This window comes from Peromyscus eremicus, chromosome 23 (assembly GCF_949786415.1).
Source record: "Peromyscus eremicus chromosome 23, PerEre_H2_v1, whole genome shotgun sequence".
In the NCBI taxonomy this organism is placed as follows: Eukaryota; Metazoa; Chordata; class Mammalia; order Rodentia; family Cricetidae; genus Peromyscus; species Peromyscus eremicus.
The window spans coordinates 17,557,383-17,574,308 of NC_081438.1; the positions used below are offsets into that span (position 1 = coordinate 17,557,383).

The 16,926-nt window shown below is 49.0% G+C and overlaps 1 protein-coding gene across 1 annotated transcript; it reads right to left on the reverse strand.

The window, feature by feature from the left end:
* Positions 1 to 405: 405 nt before the first annotated feature.
* Positions 406 to 12,246, reverse strand: LOC131898585 (transmembrane protein 132D). Its single transcript, XM_059249772.1, has 4 exons — positions 12,047 to 12,246; positions 8,876 to 9,149; positions 6,327 to 6,518; positions 406 to 1,944 (listed from the first exon to the last, which is right to left on the reverse strand). The coding sequence occupies exons 1-4, from the start codon at positions 12,208 to 12,210 to the stop codon at positions 763 to 765; spliced, it is 1,812 nt and encodes a 603-aa protein (XP_059105755.1). The 5' UTR covers positions 12,211 to 12,246; the 3' UTR covers positions 406 to 762.
* Positions 12,247 to 16,926: the final 4,680 nt, after the last annotated feature.

Genomic DNA, 16,926 nt, shown 5'->3' on the forward strand with positions numbered 1-16,926 from the left:
AATGCGGTGAGCTTGATAAAGGAGCCATGTGGTTTGTGCCCAGTGTCCTACAGGCAGGAGGCTTCTCTGAGTTGCTCTAATGATGTGTGTGTGTGTGTGTGTGTGTGTGTGTGTGTGTGTGTGTGTGTGTGTTTCTTGGCACGTAGTTACAAAGATACTTGTGGGCTACTCATCTACCCAGTTCCTTTTTGCCCTGCTAATCTCAGCCTTGACCCCATCTTTGGGAAATACCAGTTCACTACCCTGCTTCCTGTAGCCAGCTTCAGCACTAGGCTCTGCCTGTGAGCACACTCATAGCCAGCCCCACTGCGCCACTCAGGTGGCGTGCTTCTTCCCACTGATCCACGCATGCTCACTCCGAGCCTTGCTTTTTTTTTTTTTTTTTAAATTTTTATTGTTATGGTCTGAAATACTGACTCTCAGAGCAGCGTGGATCTCACCAAAAAACCAAATCGCTTAGATGAAAAGGGGGAGAGGGTTCTTCCCTGAGAACCCTCCAACACGCCTCTTTGTTCCAGGTGTGAAAACACTTTGCCATGCACAGTAAACCTCTCAGGTTGCACTGAAACATTGTGCGCCATGGCATAGGCATGGGTGCCGACTCTGGGCCTCCCCGGCTAAGCCGGGATCATTTCCCAAGGCTCCATAGACAGTGTCACCCTTATGGTGTCCTCTTGTCTCATTTCCCCCTGGGCTGCATGTGTACTCTCCATACCCGGGCGGGTTAAAGGCTGAAAGGTAAGAATAACATTGGAGTCTGTGTTACACATGCTCATGTAGCCTCTCCATGCAACCGTGAGGTTCAGGGCACTCCCCGGGGTCCAGGGCCTGGCAGACCCACTTAATGTCATCCTCATTACTCAACACCATGGTGTTCCCAGCAGAACACCCGTCATCTGAGGAGATGGCAGAGAATGTGGAAAATGTCACTCTTTTCCTTTTGGAGGTAGGGGATGTGGGGGGTTCGCTTTTCTGTTCCTTCCCATCTGTGAGCATGGCTCCTGCCGACCTGAACAGCTGTCCATTGATGCTGCTCTGGGAATTGGAGCTGAGGAGGAGTTTGCTCTCCTCAAAGTCCAGACCCCTGTCAATGGCAGTGATCTGCTCCTCTTGGGAGGAGGCGAAGTTCATGTGGTTCCCCAACAGCTCTGTCCGGTTGCTCAGCCCAACCCAGTCATGAGAGTGACTCAGACCTTCTTGCTCGGCGAAGGGAACCTGTTTGTGCCTGTACTTCAGGGCAAAGGTCACACAATTAATTAAGAACACCAAGATAGCCAGGCAGAAGACCCCCAGCAAAGCATACATCCCAATTTCCAGGTCACTCAAGCCCTTGGCTGCCTGATCGGGGTCATGCTCCTCAGAGCCTGTGTTGCTCCTGGGGAGGTCCACCTGGTCTGGGAAGCTGGTGAGGTCTGTGGCCATGGTCTGTGAGAGGATGATGTCATCTAACAGGCTTTCCTGGCCTTCTTTCTTCTGGAACGTCGGCCTCTTGGTTGTACTGCCCCATCCCTCCATGAGCCCCATGGATGAGCTGCTGTAGTATGGCCCTTCGGGGCTTCCCCATTCCTGCATAGGCTTTTTGGATCTCCTCTCATTGATATTCTCCACATGAAGTCCGGCCCCAAGGTGTCCGCTCTCACTGCTGTTGGGGTTCCCATCATTCTGTCCAAATTTCACCTTGATGTTGGCTGTTCCCACCGCCAGCACGCTCTTCCGCTTAGATTTCTGGCAAGATTCGCTGATCAACATCTCCACCTTCACCAGAGCCCCCTGCCCTTCATTTTCTGCAGCGATGATAGGCCACTTGAATTTAGGGTCCTGGAGAATGGAGACAACCTTCTCATCCAAGGATGTGGCCATCAGGGAGAAATCCTTCTCATCGTAAATGTCCAGCGGTGTGACAGAACCATCACTGAACTGCACCCAACAGCTGATGGCCGCTTCCTGTGGAAGAACAGAAGTGGGTCAACGTGCATCAAGAGACTTAGCAAGCCGGCACAGAGGATGAACTTTTCCTGGGGCTTCAAGGAAAATTAGACAATGTAGAGAAAGCCCTGAGCAGCTCTACCATAGAACATGGAGGGATGTGAATTCCTATAAAGAACCAAGAGGGGGCGGGCAAATGGGACCAGATTAAGCCTTCCAAAATAAGATTGGCTTTTGAGGTTGGGGACATAGCTCAGTTGGTAGAGTGCTTGCCTAGAGAGTGTGAAGCCTTGGGCTCCATCCCTAGCACCACATTAACCCAGGTACAGTGGCACACAACTCTAATCTCAGCACTCTGGGAAATGGAGGCAGCAGAATAGGAATTCTAGGTTATCCTTGACTATGTAATGAGTTCTGAGGCATCCCTGTCTTGTAAAAAAAATTAAGATTGACTTATTTTCTGATCTGTTAGCAGACAAACCGGTTCAGAGCCTCCCCATGATCTACTCCTGCACAATTTTAAACGGCTTATCAAACAGTATGGCTGGTGGGCGGGCTCCTTCACAAGGGTCACAGGTGTAAATTAAATGTGGTACCCTGCCATCTGACACCATCTTAGCATCCGGTCACATTATCACACATGACACAGATTGAGGACATTGATCTAGACAGAAAGAGAAACCCCTCAGGGTCACTGAAGGGTGTGATGCCACTGGCTCGACCTTCTCCGGGGTACAGCTGGCTTGTGCTCACCTGGAGACAAAGCCTTGGGTTAAGGTAGCTGTGAAAATGGCTAGAGATAGTAGGAGACTTTGCCTTTATTTCCCCTACCCTTCATTTCAACCAATGGAAAGAAACTTGGGGACACAAAGGCCGTCTACAGCCGAGGTCCCTGTGTGTTTCCATCTCTTGCCTTGTGCATTTTGTGTTCAGACATCTTCATCCATTCATGGCATGAGCCAGTGGCTTCATTGATGTCTTCATTGCTCATTGATATCTTCATTGCTCATTGATGTCTTCATTTTAACTAAGACCTTTGATCTTGGCTATGTCCATGAATGGGCACTCCCCCTGCTTTCTTCCTCATCCAGTTCTCTGGAAAGCCTACTCCACCCCAAGCCCTGTCTCTATTTCCCAGGACCTGCAAGTTCAAGCCCAGCCTGGGCAACAGTTCCTAGAGACCCATGCATTACCTGCTGGCCTCAGCTACTTAAAAAGGAGACTGCTATGACAGCCCTGAAGCTGAGCATCACTGAGTGGGGTCATGCCCCTCCCCCTTTCTCTTAAGAAGAAAGACTCAGATAGTAGCACAAAAGATGAATGGAAGGAACTTATGTAAAAGGAGGTATTTAGGCCCCCTTGGGGGACACCATGGTAGCTCACAAATAAGCAAAGATATGAGTGTGGGTAATTAGGTAAGATTTTAAAAAATAACAAGATCTCAGAGAAGGGAGCATGGGAGCCAGATGATCTGGGTCTCCCAGCCAGGATCTGAGAGTTCCTTTGTCCTCTACCCACTTCCCTACGATTGACTGGGATTCTTCCTTTCCCCCATCCTAACAGCCCTCACTAGTGACTAAAGTAAACGTTTCCTGGGTGATGTTTACTCTGGAAGAAACAAAGCAAGACCCTCAAAGGTGGTGGGTGGCTTCCACACCTTCTTTTGTTAGATGTTAGCTTAAACCAGCCCCTCCGTGGGAAATGGACCAGGATGCAGGGCAAAAGCCACAGGACCCAGCACTGATCCGCCAGCTCGCACTGTTGTGTCAGGAGATCTCAGTAGGGGACACATACAGACCGGACAACTGGCTTTTTGAAGTCGTCAGGTCATCGCCAAGCTGCACAAGGGGACTGAGGGCCATGCAACCTACCCCAGAGCTACCCTTAGGGGGGCAGGTGACACTCTGCATGTCAGGGATGGATTAGCTCTATTCTGGCTGTGTCTTATCACATTTTAAATTCTTAACTGGCTGTGGTCTGATTTTATCATCCACTGAGCTAGGAGGAAAGCTCATCTCTCGCCCTTCCTATCTGTACATTGCAGGCTGCTGTCCATCCTTCTAGACAAAAGGAGGCTTGATTTTTTGCCAAGAACTCATATCTGTTACTAGGAACATCAGCTCTCCAATGTTTTCTAACCCCAAATCCTCCACATAAGACTGTGCTATCAGGACTCAATGACTGGCTAGCACCTGAGAGAGGAATTTGAGGTGCAGGTCCAGCTGGAAGACAGAGGGCTGGAGGTAGTGAGTTGGACTCTGTCTTCTTCCTGCCGTGAGCACGGTCAGTCTCTGCAGATGCCTGGTGCTGTGAGGGAGGCTGGGTCTGGCAACTCTCCCTGCTGTGGTGGAAGAAGGGTTTCTGATGGATAGGGAAGCTTCCAGAAAAGTCTCTCATGTGGGTTGGACGAGGATGATCCCATGCACAGAGAACTGATTGCTGTCCTTTGCTGCAAAGTTCATCTCCTTCTCTATGTTCCATCTAAGAAATCATGTCTGTCAACATCTGAAGAGGAGTAAGCATATTCTATCTGCAGATCTACAGTGCACAAACCACTGAGTGGCACGCACACGCACGTGTGCACACATACACACACACACACACACACACACACACACCATACCATACAACTGCATGCATCAGAGTATATTTACACACACAAAGCCCATACAACACAAGCAATACACATTATATACACATCCATACACAGAGTACACAGTACACATGCAGACACATACACAAACATGGACACAACGCAGGATACATGAACAAGATCCACCCAACACACAGTATGCTCACACAGGCACATAGACATACACATAGGTACACGTACAACACAAACATGTACACAGCAGACAACACAATATACAAGATACATATAGACCCACATGCAGACACATACATGAGCACATAGAAGACACACAGCTTGGCACATCTGTAAATGTGTCCTATATTGGTTGAAGTTTTGTCAACCTGACACAAACCAGAGTCATCTGGGAAGAGGACACTTCAAGTGAGATGACGCCTCCATCAGATACACTTCTAGGCAAGTCTAAAGGGCATTTTCTTTAACATTTTGTTTTGTTTTGTTTTTCAAGACAGGGTTTCTCTGTGTAGTTTTGGTGCCTGTCCTGGATCTTGCTCTGTAGACCAGGCTGGCCTCAAACTCACAGAGATCCATGTGGCTGTGGCTCTGCCTCTCGAGTGCTGGGATTAAAGGCGTGTGCCACCACCACCTGGCTTAAAGGGCATTTTCTTAGTTAATGATTGATGTAGGATAGTCTAGCTCACTGTGGGTGGTCCACCTCTGGGAGGTGGTCCTCAGCAGCGTAAGAAAGCAGGCTGAGAGAGCCATGAGAAGCAAGCCAGTAAGCAGAATTCCTCCATGGCCTCTGCTTTAGTTCCTGCCTTGAATTCCTGCCCTGACTTTCCTCAGTGATGGACTGTGCGCTGTCAATCAAATGAACCCTTTCCTATGGAAGCTGCTTTTAGACCTAGTGTGGTTCACAGCAAAAGAGACCTAAGACACGTCCATATACATAACACGAATGCATAATGCAGCCTGTTAGTACACTGGCTTCAAATAAAGAGAAAAGGGCAATATGACCTCACGTCAGTTTCCTTCTTCTGCCTGAGCAATAATAAGGAGAGGCAGTATACGCTCTACGTCAGCTTCCAAACCTGCTGGGACCTGGCTGCAGGGTGTGGTAATCCTCAGTCTGCCCATACCTCCACCTCCCTCCCACTTGCTGGGTGAGGCCAGCATGCCAGTCAGGGAGGGCTATTTGGACAGGAGGAGAGTGTGACCTGCCCAGGTCCCTCCCCCGCCCCCAGCACGCTTGAGTGTGGAGGACAGGGGAGCATCCTTTTGGTGCCTCTACCCTGAGTGGCTGATGGTCACCTGTTGTAGTGTTCCGCCATCTATTTCAGGGAGCTAGAAGGCAAGAGGCTTTGCAATCACCTGTTAGCAGCTCCTTTGCAGTCAAGAAACACAGGTCATGTGATGTTCGTTTGGAGTATGTGAATCTCCTGGTAAGAGTCGCCATTTGCCATGGGGTTCTCACGATGGGACACTCACCTGGTCTACTTAATGTGTGACCACTCTAGTGTATGCTGACCTCACCTGGGGACCTGGGTGGGTCACACTCTCCTCGTGTCCAAATGTTGACCTCAGCTGGTGTATGGTGACCTCACCTAGTGTGTGCTGACCTCACCTGGTGCCTGTTGACCTCAGCTGGTGCATGTTGACCTCAGCTGGTGTATGGTGACCTCACCTAGTTGTGCTGACATCACCTGGTGCATGTTGACCTCAGCTGGTGTATGTTGACCTCAGCTGGTGTATGGTAACCTCACCTGGAGCAAGTCTCAGCTGATATGTGTCTGGAGCTCTATCCCCTTACCTGTTTGGGCCTCTGTAGAAGTTCCTGAGCCACTGCAGTGGCAAAAATGGCTCTGTTGCTCCCGGGGCTGAGCTGCAGGGACAGTGAAAGGCCCGTGACCAGCTGGACCCCGAGGTCTGTGATGGTGACCTTCTCATCCAGCACAGTGATGGTCTTTTCGGCAAGGATGGCATCCGACAGAGGGGACAGGATCTGAAGGACAGAAGAACATGACAAGGGGGAGGCTCTCTCTGGTTACAGCACTTCATCCACCGCCTGTCATGTGTGAGGGCATGCAGGGCAATGGGAGGAAAGGAGCCCGCATAAGCCCATTGGAGCAGAAGCAGGCTTCCTCTAAGACTAAACTTTGATCATGGGAATGCAATGGTGTGATGTGCTTCTACACAACAGCATGGAGCAGATACTAGGGGTGTGCAGAGGGACACCCACAGACCAACTCTGATTGTCACTGTGACCCACTCTTTTTTTTTTTTGAGACAGGGTTTCTCTGTGTAGTTTTGGTGCCTGTCTTGGATCTCTCTCTATAGACCAGGCTAGCCTCCAATTCACGGAGATCTGCCTGCTTCTGCCTCCTGAGTGCTGGGATTAAAGGCATGTACCACTGCTGCCCAGCTCACTGTGACCCACTCTTATCCTTAAGAGGAATTAATGTCATTGTCCTTTTGAGTGTGGTGATTCTTGTACACACCATGGGCCATTTCTGCTATTACCAGTGCACCTTTATTTAAAATCATTCAACTTCCAAAAAGCCTCCCCATCCCCCAGAGAACCATGACTTGACACTCTGTGTATTTATTTCTGTGTCACATGGGAAAGCCAGCACGTAACTATAAAGTAGGGCTTCCTGGGGCTGGAGAAATGGCTCAGCAGTTAAGAGTGATAGCTTCTCTTGTGGAGGACCTAGGTTCAACTCCCAACACCCACATGGTTGATTACAATCATCTATAACTCCAGTTTCTGGCCCCTGTGGTCATCAGGTATGTATGTGGTGCACAGACATGAATACAGGGAAAATATTCATACACATAAAAATAAATAATATCTAAAAAATGTAAGACTTCCTGATTCAAATACTATCTAATCTATCTCCTTTTCTGGGATGTTCAGTTCCATAATTTGACTTCTTTTTTTCCCAACAAGATCTCACTGTCTAACCCTAGCTGGCCCAGAACTTGCTATATAGATCTCACAGAGATCTGCCTCTACTTCCCTGAGTGTTGGGGTCAAAGGCTTTCACCAGCACATCAGGCTTCGACTCCACACTTTGAGAAACTCTGAACCACGAGATCCCGTGGCATCTTGAAATCTTGTCTTGCCTCTCATGACACCCACCCACACCCATACGGACCCCGTTTCTGTGTCCAGCCTGGTGTTGATGTTCCAATCTCAATTTCCTCTGCACACCTCTAAGGACCAGGGGACACGATTCTCCCCATCCCCAGCCCAGCTTTTGAAGGATGAAGAGCTGGCTTCCTCCACTTTCTGTGCATCCTCAGACCTCTGGGTGAATTAGGTCTGCATCCCGTCCACCTGCTCTTTTGACCTTTGAGTTGCAGGGCAGCATTTCGACAAACCAATTTTTACAGGCTCAAGTACCATCCAGCCATCACCTTTGGTTTTTCTGTCTGTGGCCATTCAAATGGCAGGGGGCATGAGATGACAGTCCCCAGAAGGAAGTGAATGGACAATTTCATCACTTGGGAACTCAGTGGACCTGAGTGAAATGGTCTCAGGACTGGAAGCCCTGCTGTGACAGTTCCTTGGCTTTTTAAAAAAAACTTTCAGGCCGGGTGGTGGTGGCACATGCCTTTAATCCCAGCACTTGGGAGGCAGAGTCAGGTGGATCTCTGTGAGTTCGAGGCCAGCCTGGTCTACAGAGAGAGATCCAGGACAGGCACCAAAACTACACAGAGAAACCCTGACTCAAAAAAAAATTTTTTTAATTTATTATTATTATATTATTAGTCATCATTATTATTATTGTATATATATAGGTCAGGGGAACAACTCTTAGGAGTAGTGATGACTGTATTATTAATTCTGTTTTAATTTTTCATTTTAAACAATTTTTGGGGATTATAATATAATTACATCATTTCTCCCATCCCTTTCCTCCCTCCAAATGCTTCTATGTTGCTTCCCCTGATTTACTAGGGTGGCAGGTTCAAGTGACCATGGCCAGTATGGAAGAGCTGGCCAGGCTCGTGACCCAGGCAGGGTGAACTTCTCTCTAGGGTTTTGCTTCTCAAGCTGGTAAGACCTGCCATGGCTTAGGGGGCATGATCAGCGTGGAGCCTTGTGTCTCCACATATTGTGTTAGGGTTTTGCTTCTCAAGATAAGACCTGCCATTGCTTAGGAGACATGGCCAAAAAGAGGTGGAACCCTGTGTGTCTCATGTATCATGAGACAGGTCTCAGGGTCCTTGTTGTCTATCACACTCAAACTGTGTACATTAGGAGACTCCGTTCTGAGCAATGGCAGACAGCTGAGTGTCCACCTGCCAGAGCAATGGAATAGAAAGCCCTGCCCAACTCTGCAGATGCCTCACCTGGATGGTGGTCATGCCCAGCTCCTGGCCAATCAGGATCTGCCCTCCTTGCAGCTTGGCAATCCTGGGCTCCTCCACCTGCATGAAGTCAGTTATCAGCTCCGTGATATCCACTTGCCAGTCAGAGCCCAGCAGGTGGGCCAGGTGTCCCCCGGGATCAGGTGCCTCGGCCACAAACTGGGTCAAGACTCGCACCATGGCATGCTGGTACTGGAGGGTGCAGCCTCGGCCCCTCTTCTCATCATCATCCTCCTCCTCACTGTCTCGAGCTGGCCTGTCAAAAGATATTTATTTGTTGGGGCAACTGTCGGGGACTCCATGAGTCTGCTTCTAAAGAGTCCAGCTTGCTTAGGGCTCAGGCACACACAGGAGATTCAGGGTGTTTAACCACTGGTGTGACAAGAGTTCTAATTGGACAGACTGGAGAAGTATGACAGGTGGTTAAGATCTTCCCAAAGACCCCCACTTCCTGGCATTTACTCCGTACCACCCTCTCTCATCAAGTGCAGAATGGGTTTTATGACTCTATTCAAAAGTGACTGGACAGTCCCTTCCTTAATAAACATTTTCTGTTAACCTATATTAACAATGTATAATAATGGGTTTCATTATGACATTTTCATATATGTCCATGATGTATTTTGATCATATTCATCCCCATCATTTTCCTCTCTCATCCTCTCCCACTCTCGCTGACGCCCTTCCTTTTACTAACCAGTCCCTCTGCTTTTATGCCTTTTGTTGTTTTGGGGGGGTGGACCAAGGAGTTTCACTAGGGTTGCTTACAGGGACAAGTGTGAGAGGCTATTTACAGGAGTATCGCTTTTACATTTACCTATGGCTGAACCACTGAAGACCATGCCTCTCGCTTCCCAGCAACCATTACCTGCCAATAGATATCAAGGGTCAAAGGCTCCTTGAAGATGTACACTCAAGGAATGGTTGCTGGGTGGGAGAGTTCACAAGACCTTTTGTTCGTTCCTTAATACAAGGTCCCACTATGTAGGCCAGGTGACAACTCTCCTACCTCAGCTTCCTAGGATGTATTCTATCATGCCTGGCTACATGATTGGGTTTAAAGACAGTGACATCAGCTGGGTGGTGGTGGTGCATGCCTGTAATCCCAGCACTCTGGAGGCAGAGGCAGGTGGATCTCTGTGAGTTCAAGACCAGCCTGGTCTACAGAGTCCAAGACAGCTCCAAAGCTACAGAGAAACCCTGTCTTAAAAAACCAAGAAAAAAGACAGTGACATCAATGTAGTTTGTATTCTATGGTTTCTGTCACTGGCTCTCTCTGATGAAGCAAGATGCTGTGTTCTGAGCTGCCCTATGGAGACACCCATCTGGCAGGTCCCTTGTCTACTGATTAGTAGCTAGTGAGGAGCTGAGCTCTATGGACAATGCCTGAGTGAGCCTTCTCTGCAGGAGCCTCCAGATGGGGTACCAGCCTCACTGGTAGACCTCAGCTTTCAGGACTTCATTAAGCCACACCTGGCTGCTCCTGCACAGACTCTGAGAGACTGTGCATATAGTTCTTCAAGCCATACTGAGTTTTAGATTAAGGCCCTGCATCATACAGTGTTCTGATTTCCTTTCTGTTGCTTTGATAAAATACTCTGACCAAAAGCAACTTGGGATGGGGAGGGTTTATTTGGCTCACACTTCCAAGTCAGAATCCATCATTGAGGGAAGTTGGGGCAGGAACTCAAGCAAGAACTTGAAGATAAGAACCATGAAGGATGCTGTCTTTTGGCTTTACGACTTATGTTTATTTAGCTTTCTTATACAGCCCACAATCACTTTTCTAGTAGATGGCGCTGCCCAGAGTGAATTGGGCCCCCCTGCATCAATTAATAATTAAGACAATTCTCTACAAACATTCACATAGACCAATCTGATCTACACAATTCCTCAATAGAGATATTCTGCTAGGATGACTCTTGGCTGTGTCAAGTTAATCATTTAGGACAACCAGGGCATACAGTAATATGTAGTTAATATGACAGAGTTGTGACGACTGGCAAAGTCCGGAAGACTGCCAGCATCCGGAAGAGGTGAGTGTTTACCTTGAGCTTAGTGAGATGCCATAATCAAGGCAGACAGGGACAGATGGCTTCAAACAGACAGATGTTAGCTGTTCCCTCACTGTCTGATACCTTGTATACAGTGGCCCCTTCCCGCCATCATCTCAGCCTCCATTCACATATCAACTTCCCTCTTCTCAGAGAGCTCATAGCCCTATGTGAGTCCATCAGCTATGGTGGCATTGAGATAAACATGCACCAGACCTGGTTAATTCTCTGCCTGCATCATCACCATCATCATCATCATCATCATCATCATCATCATCAGCAACAACAACAACAACATCCACTCACCATCTATCCCAGCCCCTAGAAACCCAGTTCTCCAAATAAATATCTCCAAGAAGCATCTTCCCACTGTCCACGGCACCAACTTCCTCTTTAAGCTAAATCCTCCCATTGACAACAAGTTCCCCACCCTCCACTACATCACAGCCCGTGGAAGTCTTTCCTTGTCTGATGGCACATGCTCACTTGCTCGGACATCTGAAACGTCTCCAGTGCATGCACGTGTATGCATGGAGGTCCCTGCAGTGATGATCAGAAAAGAGAGGCTGAACTTCTGTGACTTTACTTCTCTGGTCCTCACCTGGATTTCTGACGAATGACAGGAGGCTTAGCTCTCTACCAAATTCCACCCAAGTGTGCAACAGGTACACTAAGTCAGACAAGCTTCAGACTTCTCACCAGGGCCGAGTGCTCAGAGCTCCTGTCCTGGGTTGTGGAGTGGTGCCTGTTGCTTCTTCCTAAAGTCAGTCAGTTTTCTTCTTATCCCAAACCTCATCCATGTGACTCCTAACCCCCCTCCCCCCCAGTTAAGCTCATCTTTCTCTAGGTGGAGTCTTGTGGCTGGAGTCCAGTTGCCCACGTGGCAGGTTATAGGCACTGAGTTCCAGTAAATCACCAAGTGAAACCTTGTATCTACTCTTTCTCTTGCCTACACAGGTAGTTAGTCACCTACATGTTTCCTTCTTCAGCCTCAGCACAATGGACATGACTTTCTGCTCTGGATGCCCAATACACAACACACACACACACACACACACACACACACATACATGATACATACAAGCTCATACCCACCTACCTTTTGTTGGAGACAACAGGGACCCTCCAGCCCTTGATCTGGTTCAGCTCCATGTCTGAGACCTCAATCTGCAGGGGCAGCCGTGGCACCCACACTGTCATCTCCAGGGGGCTGCTCAGGTGCTGGTAGGTGAAGCTGACTACCACATTCACCTTGCCCTTCATTTCCTTCCCATTGACAAAGACGTAGTCACATCTGTCAGAAACCTGGTTGGGAGGAGGGAGAGAAGCAGGGAGGCGGGAGGTGAGCGTCATCACAATCCACAGACCAGGGAACGGGGCAGTGGCCATGTTTGGGACTCATCATTGTGAAGTAGGACAGGCACAGGCAGTTGCTTTGAATGAAACACCTGATGACAGACCAGATCCTGCTGGGGATTCTGCAGATGGGACTAAGGGTCTTTGATAAGCTGTTTTGGTAAGTAAAGTTGTACACATTTTTCTGTTTTTCTATTGTTGTGGTATGCATTTGTGTTTGTATTCATGTGTGTGTACATGCATGTGCACGTGGAAACCGAGGTTGATGTTGGGAATCGGCCTTGATCCACCTTCCACCTTATTCATTAAGGCAGGGGCTCTTAATCAAATCCAGAGCTCACCTATATGGCTATTCTCGCTGGGCAGCTTGCTTTGGGTAGCCCTTGTGTCTGCTCTCCAAGGCTGGGATCACAGACAGGCTGCCATGCCCACCTGGTATTTATTTGAATTCTGGAGATCCAAACTCAGGTCCTCAGACTCTCAGGACAAACATTTTTAACCCCTGAGCCATCTCGGCAGCCGCAAAGTGAAGGATCTTGATTGATGGAGATTAGCCCTGATTATTTGGGTTGGTCCTGGGTGTGTTCCAAGTGTCCTTTTGAGAGGGACACTGGTAATTTACAGGAAGGAAGCAGATACTGTGGCCGTGGGGGCAGGAAGCTGTGCTGCCAGCATGCAGGTCAGGGAGGGTTGGGAATGGGGAAAGTCAGATTGGAAGCTGAAGAATCCCAGACTGATTCCTGATTCCAGATTTCAGACCCTTGACCTTCAGAACCACAAGGGAATAAACACATTCTTCCAAAAGATGGCTGTGTTGTTGCTCATTGGTTCCAATAGAGAGTGGACCCAGAGTGGAATAGAAGGATGGACTTTGGGGCAAGAATGAGTCCCCTCACCTGTGCCTTGCTTGTCCACACAGGGAGAGGAAGGCAGGTGTGAAGGACCTCTACTCACTGACCACCATATATAATACAGGTCAGGAATGCCTGCTGAGCTCACCCAAAGTATCATCTCAGCCTCAGGACCACACAGGAGGCAGGCATCATTATCAGCAGCATTTCACATATGACGAACCCAAGGCCAAGGGACACAGATGACTCTAGCCAGCCCTGCACCACGTTGAAGAGTAAGAGACAGGGCTCGCTGTCCCTCTGTCTGCCCTGCCCCCTCCCTGGTGCCATTTCAGCCCCAGGGTTCGTTCTTTCCACCTTAAAGGACGGAAAGCCTACTTTTAACACTTAAAGGGGTGTGAAAGAAAGCAGACGAAAATGAGTAGGTTGTGCAAAGATCACAAAGGCCTCTCCAGGGAAAGCGCTTTTGTCCGCTGTAGAGACAGCGCGGATGCAGGATGCACAGGACAGGCTATTGTGAGGCTCAGCCTGGGTGGGGAGGCCGATCGATAAGCGCGAAGAGAAATGGGCACCCGGCTCCACTGAAGACGACTTTGTCATCTTCAATGTCTGCCAATAGCAAAAGTACTTAAATCTGATTGCATTGTCCAGCGGGACTAGCTACAGCTAGTTTATTATAATTTGTGGTCTGGCCAGAGCATGCTTTGCTTCAGGGCCCAGGGAGTTTTTAATTTAAGACCTTTTCTCTTTCAGGATCTCCGCTTATACGCAGGTTAAGCATTCTCAGAGGCTCAGACTCCTTGAAAGAGAGAGAGAGAGAGAGAGAGAGAGAGAGAGAGAGCGCGGTTGGCATAAAGGGGCAAGAAGAAAGAGAGAGGGAGGAAGGGAAGGAGGGAGGGAGGGAAGAAAGAAGAAGAGGTGGAAGGGAGGGGGAGACAAGAAGGAGGAAGAAGAGGATGGAGGAGGGAGGGAGGGAAGAAAGAAGAAGAGGTGGAAGGGAGGGGGAGACAAGAAGGAGGAAGAAGAGGATGGAGGAGGGAGGGAAGGGAAAGGAAGAAAGGAGAGGAGGGAAGGGTGGAGGGAGGAAGAAAAAGAAAAGGATACCATGAAAAATTGCTGTAAGAGTCATCTTTAGAGCAAACGAATCCTTCATGACCTCGACTCTCAGGGCCTTCCTGCCAAGCAGATGACCCATTTAAAGGAGCTTGGAGCTCATCCCAGGTGTGAGAGCCACACAGCATGCCTTTGCACTGAACAAGGTGTGGGCCGGGGTACGTTAATCGCGGCTTTGAGTGCAAAACTAACTTCATCATGGCTCTTTGACTCAACGTTTACTCCTTGAGGTGGCAAAATGCAGTGACAAGTGTTGGTGCAGATGAGAAGGCTTCGGAGGGTTGTGCACTCTAGGACCTGGGGCTGTGAGGCAGGGCTGTGCACACAAGGTCAGGGGACATTGGAGCAGGGCTGTGCACAGGACCGATGATGTCCTGGGTCCATGGGGCAAGGGCTGTGCACCGGACAGCTTGTGTCCATAGATCAAGGCTGAACTCACACGTGGGCATGGGAGGTATGATTTAAGCTAAGCGTACAGACAAGCCACCATGAGTGAGGCTGGAGGCTTGAGAATCTGCCTCTGTGACTCTCTGAAGACACCCACGTGGTACAGTCCACATACTGGACTCTGAGGGAGTCCAAAGAGCTGTTCAATTAGCGATCTCTGGTTCTTCAGGATGCCAGGGCTTGCCTTCTGCCTTTCCTGCTGTTGAGTGAGGATGTGACCATCATAGGCTGTGAGCTGTGAGTACCAGTGACAGGCATCTCTTTCTTGCTGGGACTATCACTCTCCAAATGAGTGACCAAGTTTACCTGCGGCCCTATAGCTGGTAACCTGGCTGTTGGCAAGATGGTGGCTGATGCCAGGCCAAGATCTCAGAGTTGGAGCTACATGTTGCTGCCGGCACAAGCAGGGGTCAGAGATACAGGTGAGAAGAGCCCTTGCTTGGTGTGAGTCACCATAGCCATCACCCTGACGGTTTGCAATACAAAGGGGCCGTGTTCTGAGGGCTATATTCATAAGTCAGAACCTGCCAAATTGATGGCATTAGTAGGCTAAGCCGGACTGACTGAGACAGATGAAGACAGACAGCTCTAATTATCAAAAACTCAGAATGAGCCAAGAATGTAATTGGGGTCCCCACAGAGCAGGGGTCTCTGTCTTAAGCGACCTCACACACATCATTTCCAACCTCCAGGTTGCAGGAAGGGCTCTCCTAATACAAAGGGCAGGCAGTCCATGAGAGAAAGTGGAGTCAAACAGGAAATACCAGGCACAGGGGAGCAATATAGCCTGACAGCTTCCCATCAAGGGGATGGGGTGGGGAAGGAAGTGCTCGGGCGGGACCCACAGATGGTGGTCTAGCCTCAAAGGGGACTTTGGTGGTGGGTTCCTGGACACAGTTGTCCTAAGCCTGTGTTTGGGATGTTTTGGATACATCCTAGAGACATCAGTGGCTATGAATCATGCTTTTTATCCACTTAGAAAATGTTTATGTGTGCGTACATACATGTACATGCCCGTGTGTGTAGAGGCCAGGGGTCAATTTTAGCTGACCTTCTTGGGAATGCAGTTCACCTCTTTTGAGAGGGAGTCTTTCATTGCTCTGGAGCTCACCAACGAGGCTCAGCTTGCTGTCCAGCAAGCCCCTGGGACCCCCCTGTCTCTTCCTCTCCATCACTCGTGTTACCAGTGTGCACCACTATACCTGGCTTGGAGGCTCAGTGGTTAAGAGCACTGGCTGCTCTTCCAGAGGACCTGGGTTCAATTCCCAGCATCCACACGGCAGCTCACACGTGTCTGTAACTCCAGTTCCAGGGGATCTGACACCCTCACACAGACATACATGCCGGCGAAATACCAGTGAACATAAAATAAAAACAAATTTAAAAAAATGTGGGATTAGGGGATTACATTGAGGGCCTTATGCTTTTCAGACAAATACTTTACCAACTGAGCCATCAATCCCAGGATTGATTCTTTTAAAATAACTTTTTACAAATATACTTCATTGTGTCCATTTAAGGTTTATAAAATGATACTTTGGGGGTTAACGTGGATCCTGGAGACATTAATACAGTGAAGGAAAGTAATGTATCCCCGTCTTGCATGGCGGCTAACATTTGTTTCTGTGGCAGGAACAGCTGGAATCTCCTTTACCAGGACTTCAGAGTCAAGCCTTAACAGCTGGCCTCTGCAGGAACCCCGTGGGAAGTGTGACTTCACAGAGAACATGTGCCTTGTGTCTGAAGTCACCAAGCTCATGGTCGTTACTCGCAGTGGCTATGGGGGACTCAAACCTCCTTCTGATTTTACCTCCTGCTTGATCTCTCCTGGTTCTTACCCTGCCTTAGATTCTCTCAAGTCTGCCCTCAGGAGGGCGCATATACATGATTATCCTTTACCAGCTCTGTCCCAGGTAGTCTCCTCTATGCTCTCCCAGCTCCGGAAGACCTGCTGTACTTGGGCTGGTCTTCAGCTGCCAAAACATGAGTCTCAGTTCCTAAGTAGACAGGGCTCCCCACACATGGGGGTGGGAGATAGGCACACACTGGGCACGTTCTTAGGGAATCCACTGGAGCAGGTCCCTTCCCTCCTTCCATCCATAGCACCAGGTGCTTAGACCTCAGACTCCCCCTTCTGGAAGATGAACCAGAGAGATTCGACCATCTAGGTGAGCTGTCAGACTTCATCCCTTCTCCTTCAAGTATGACTAAC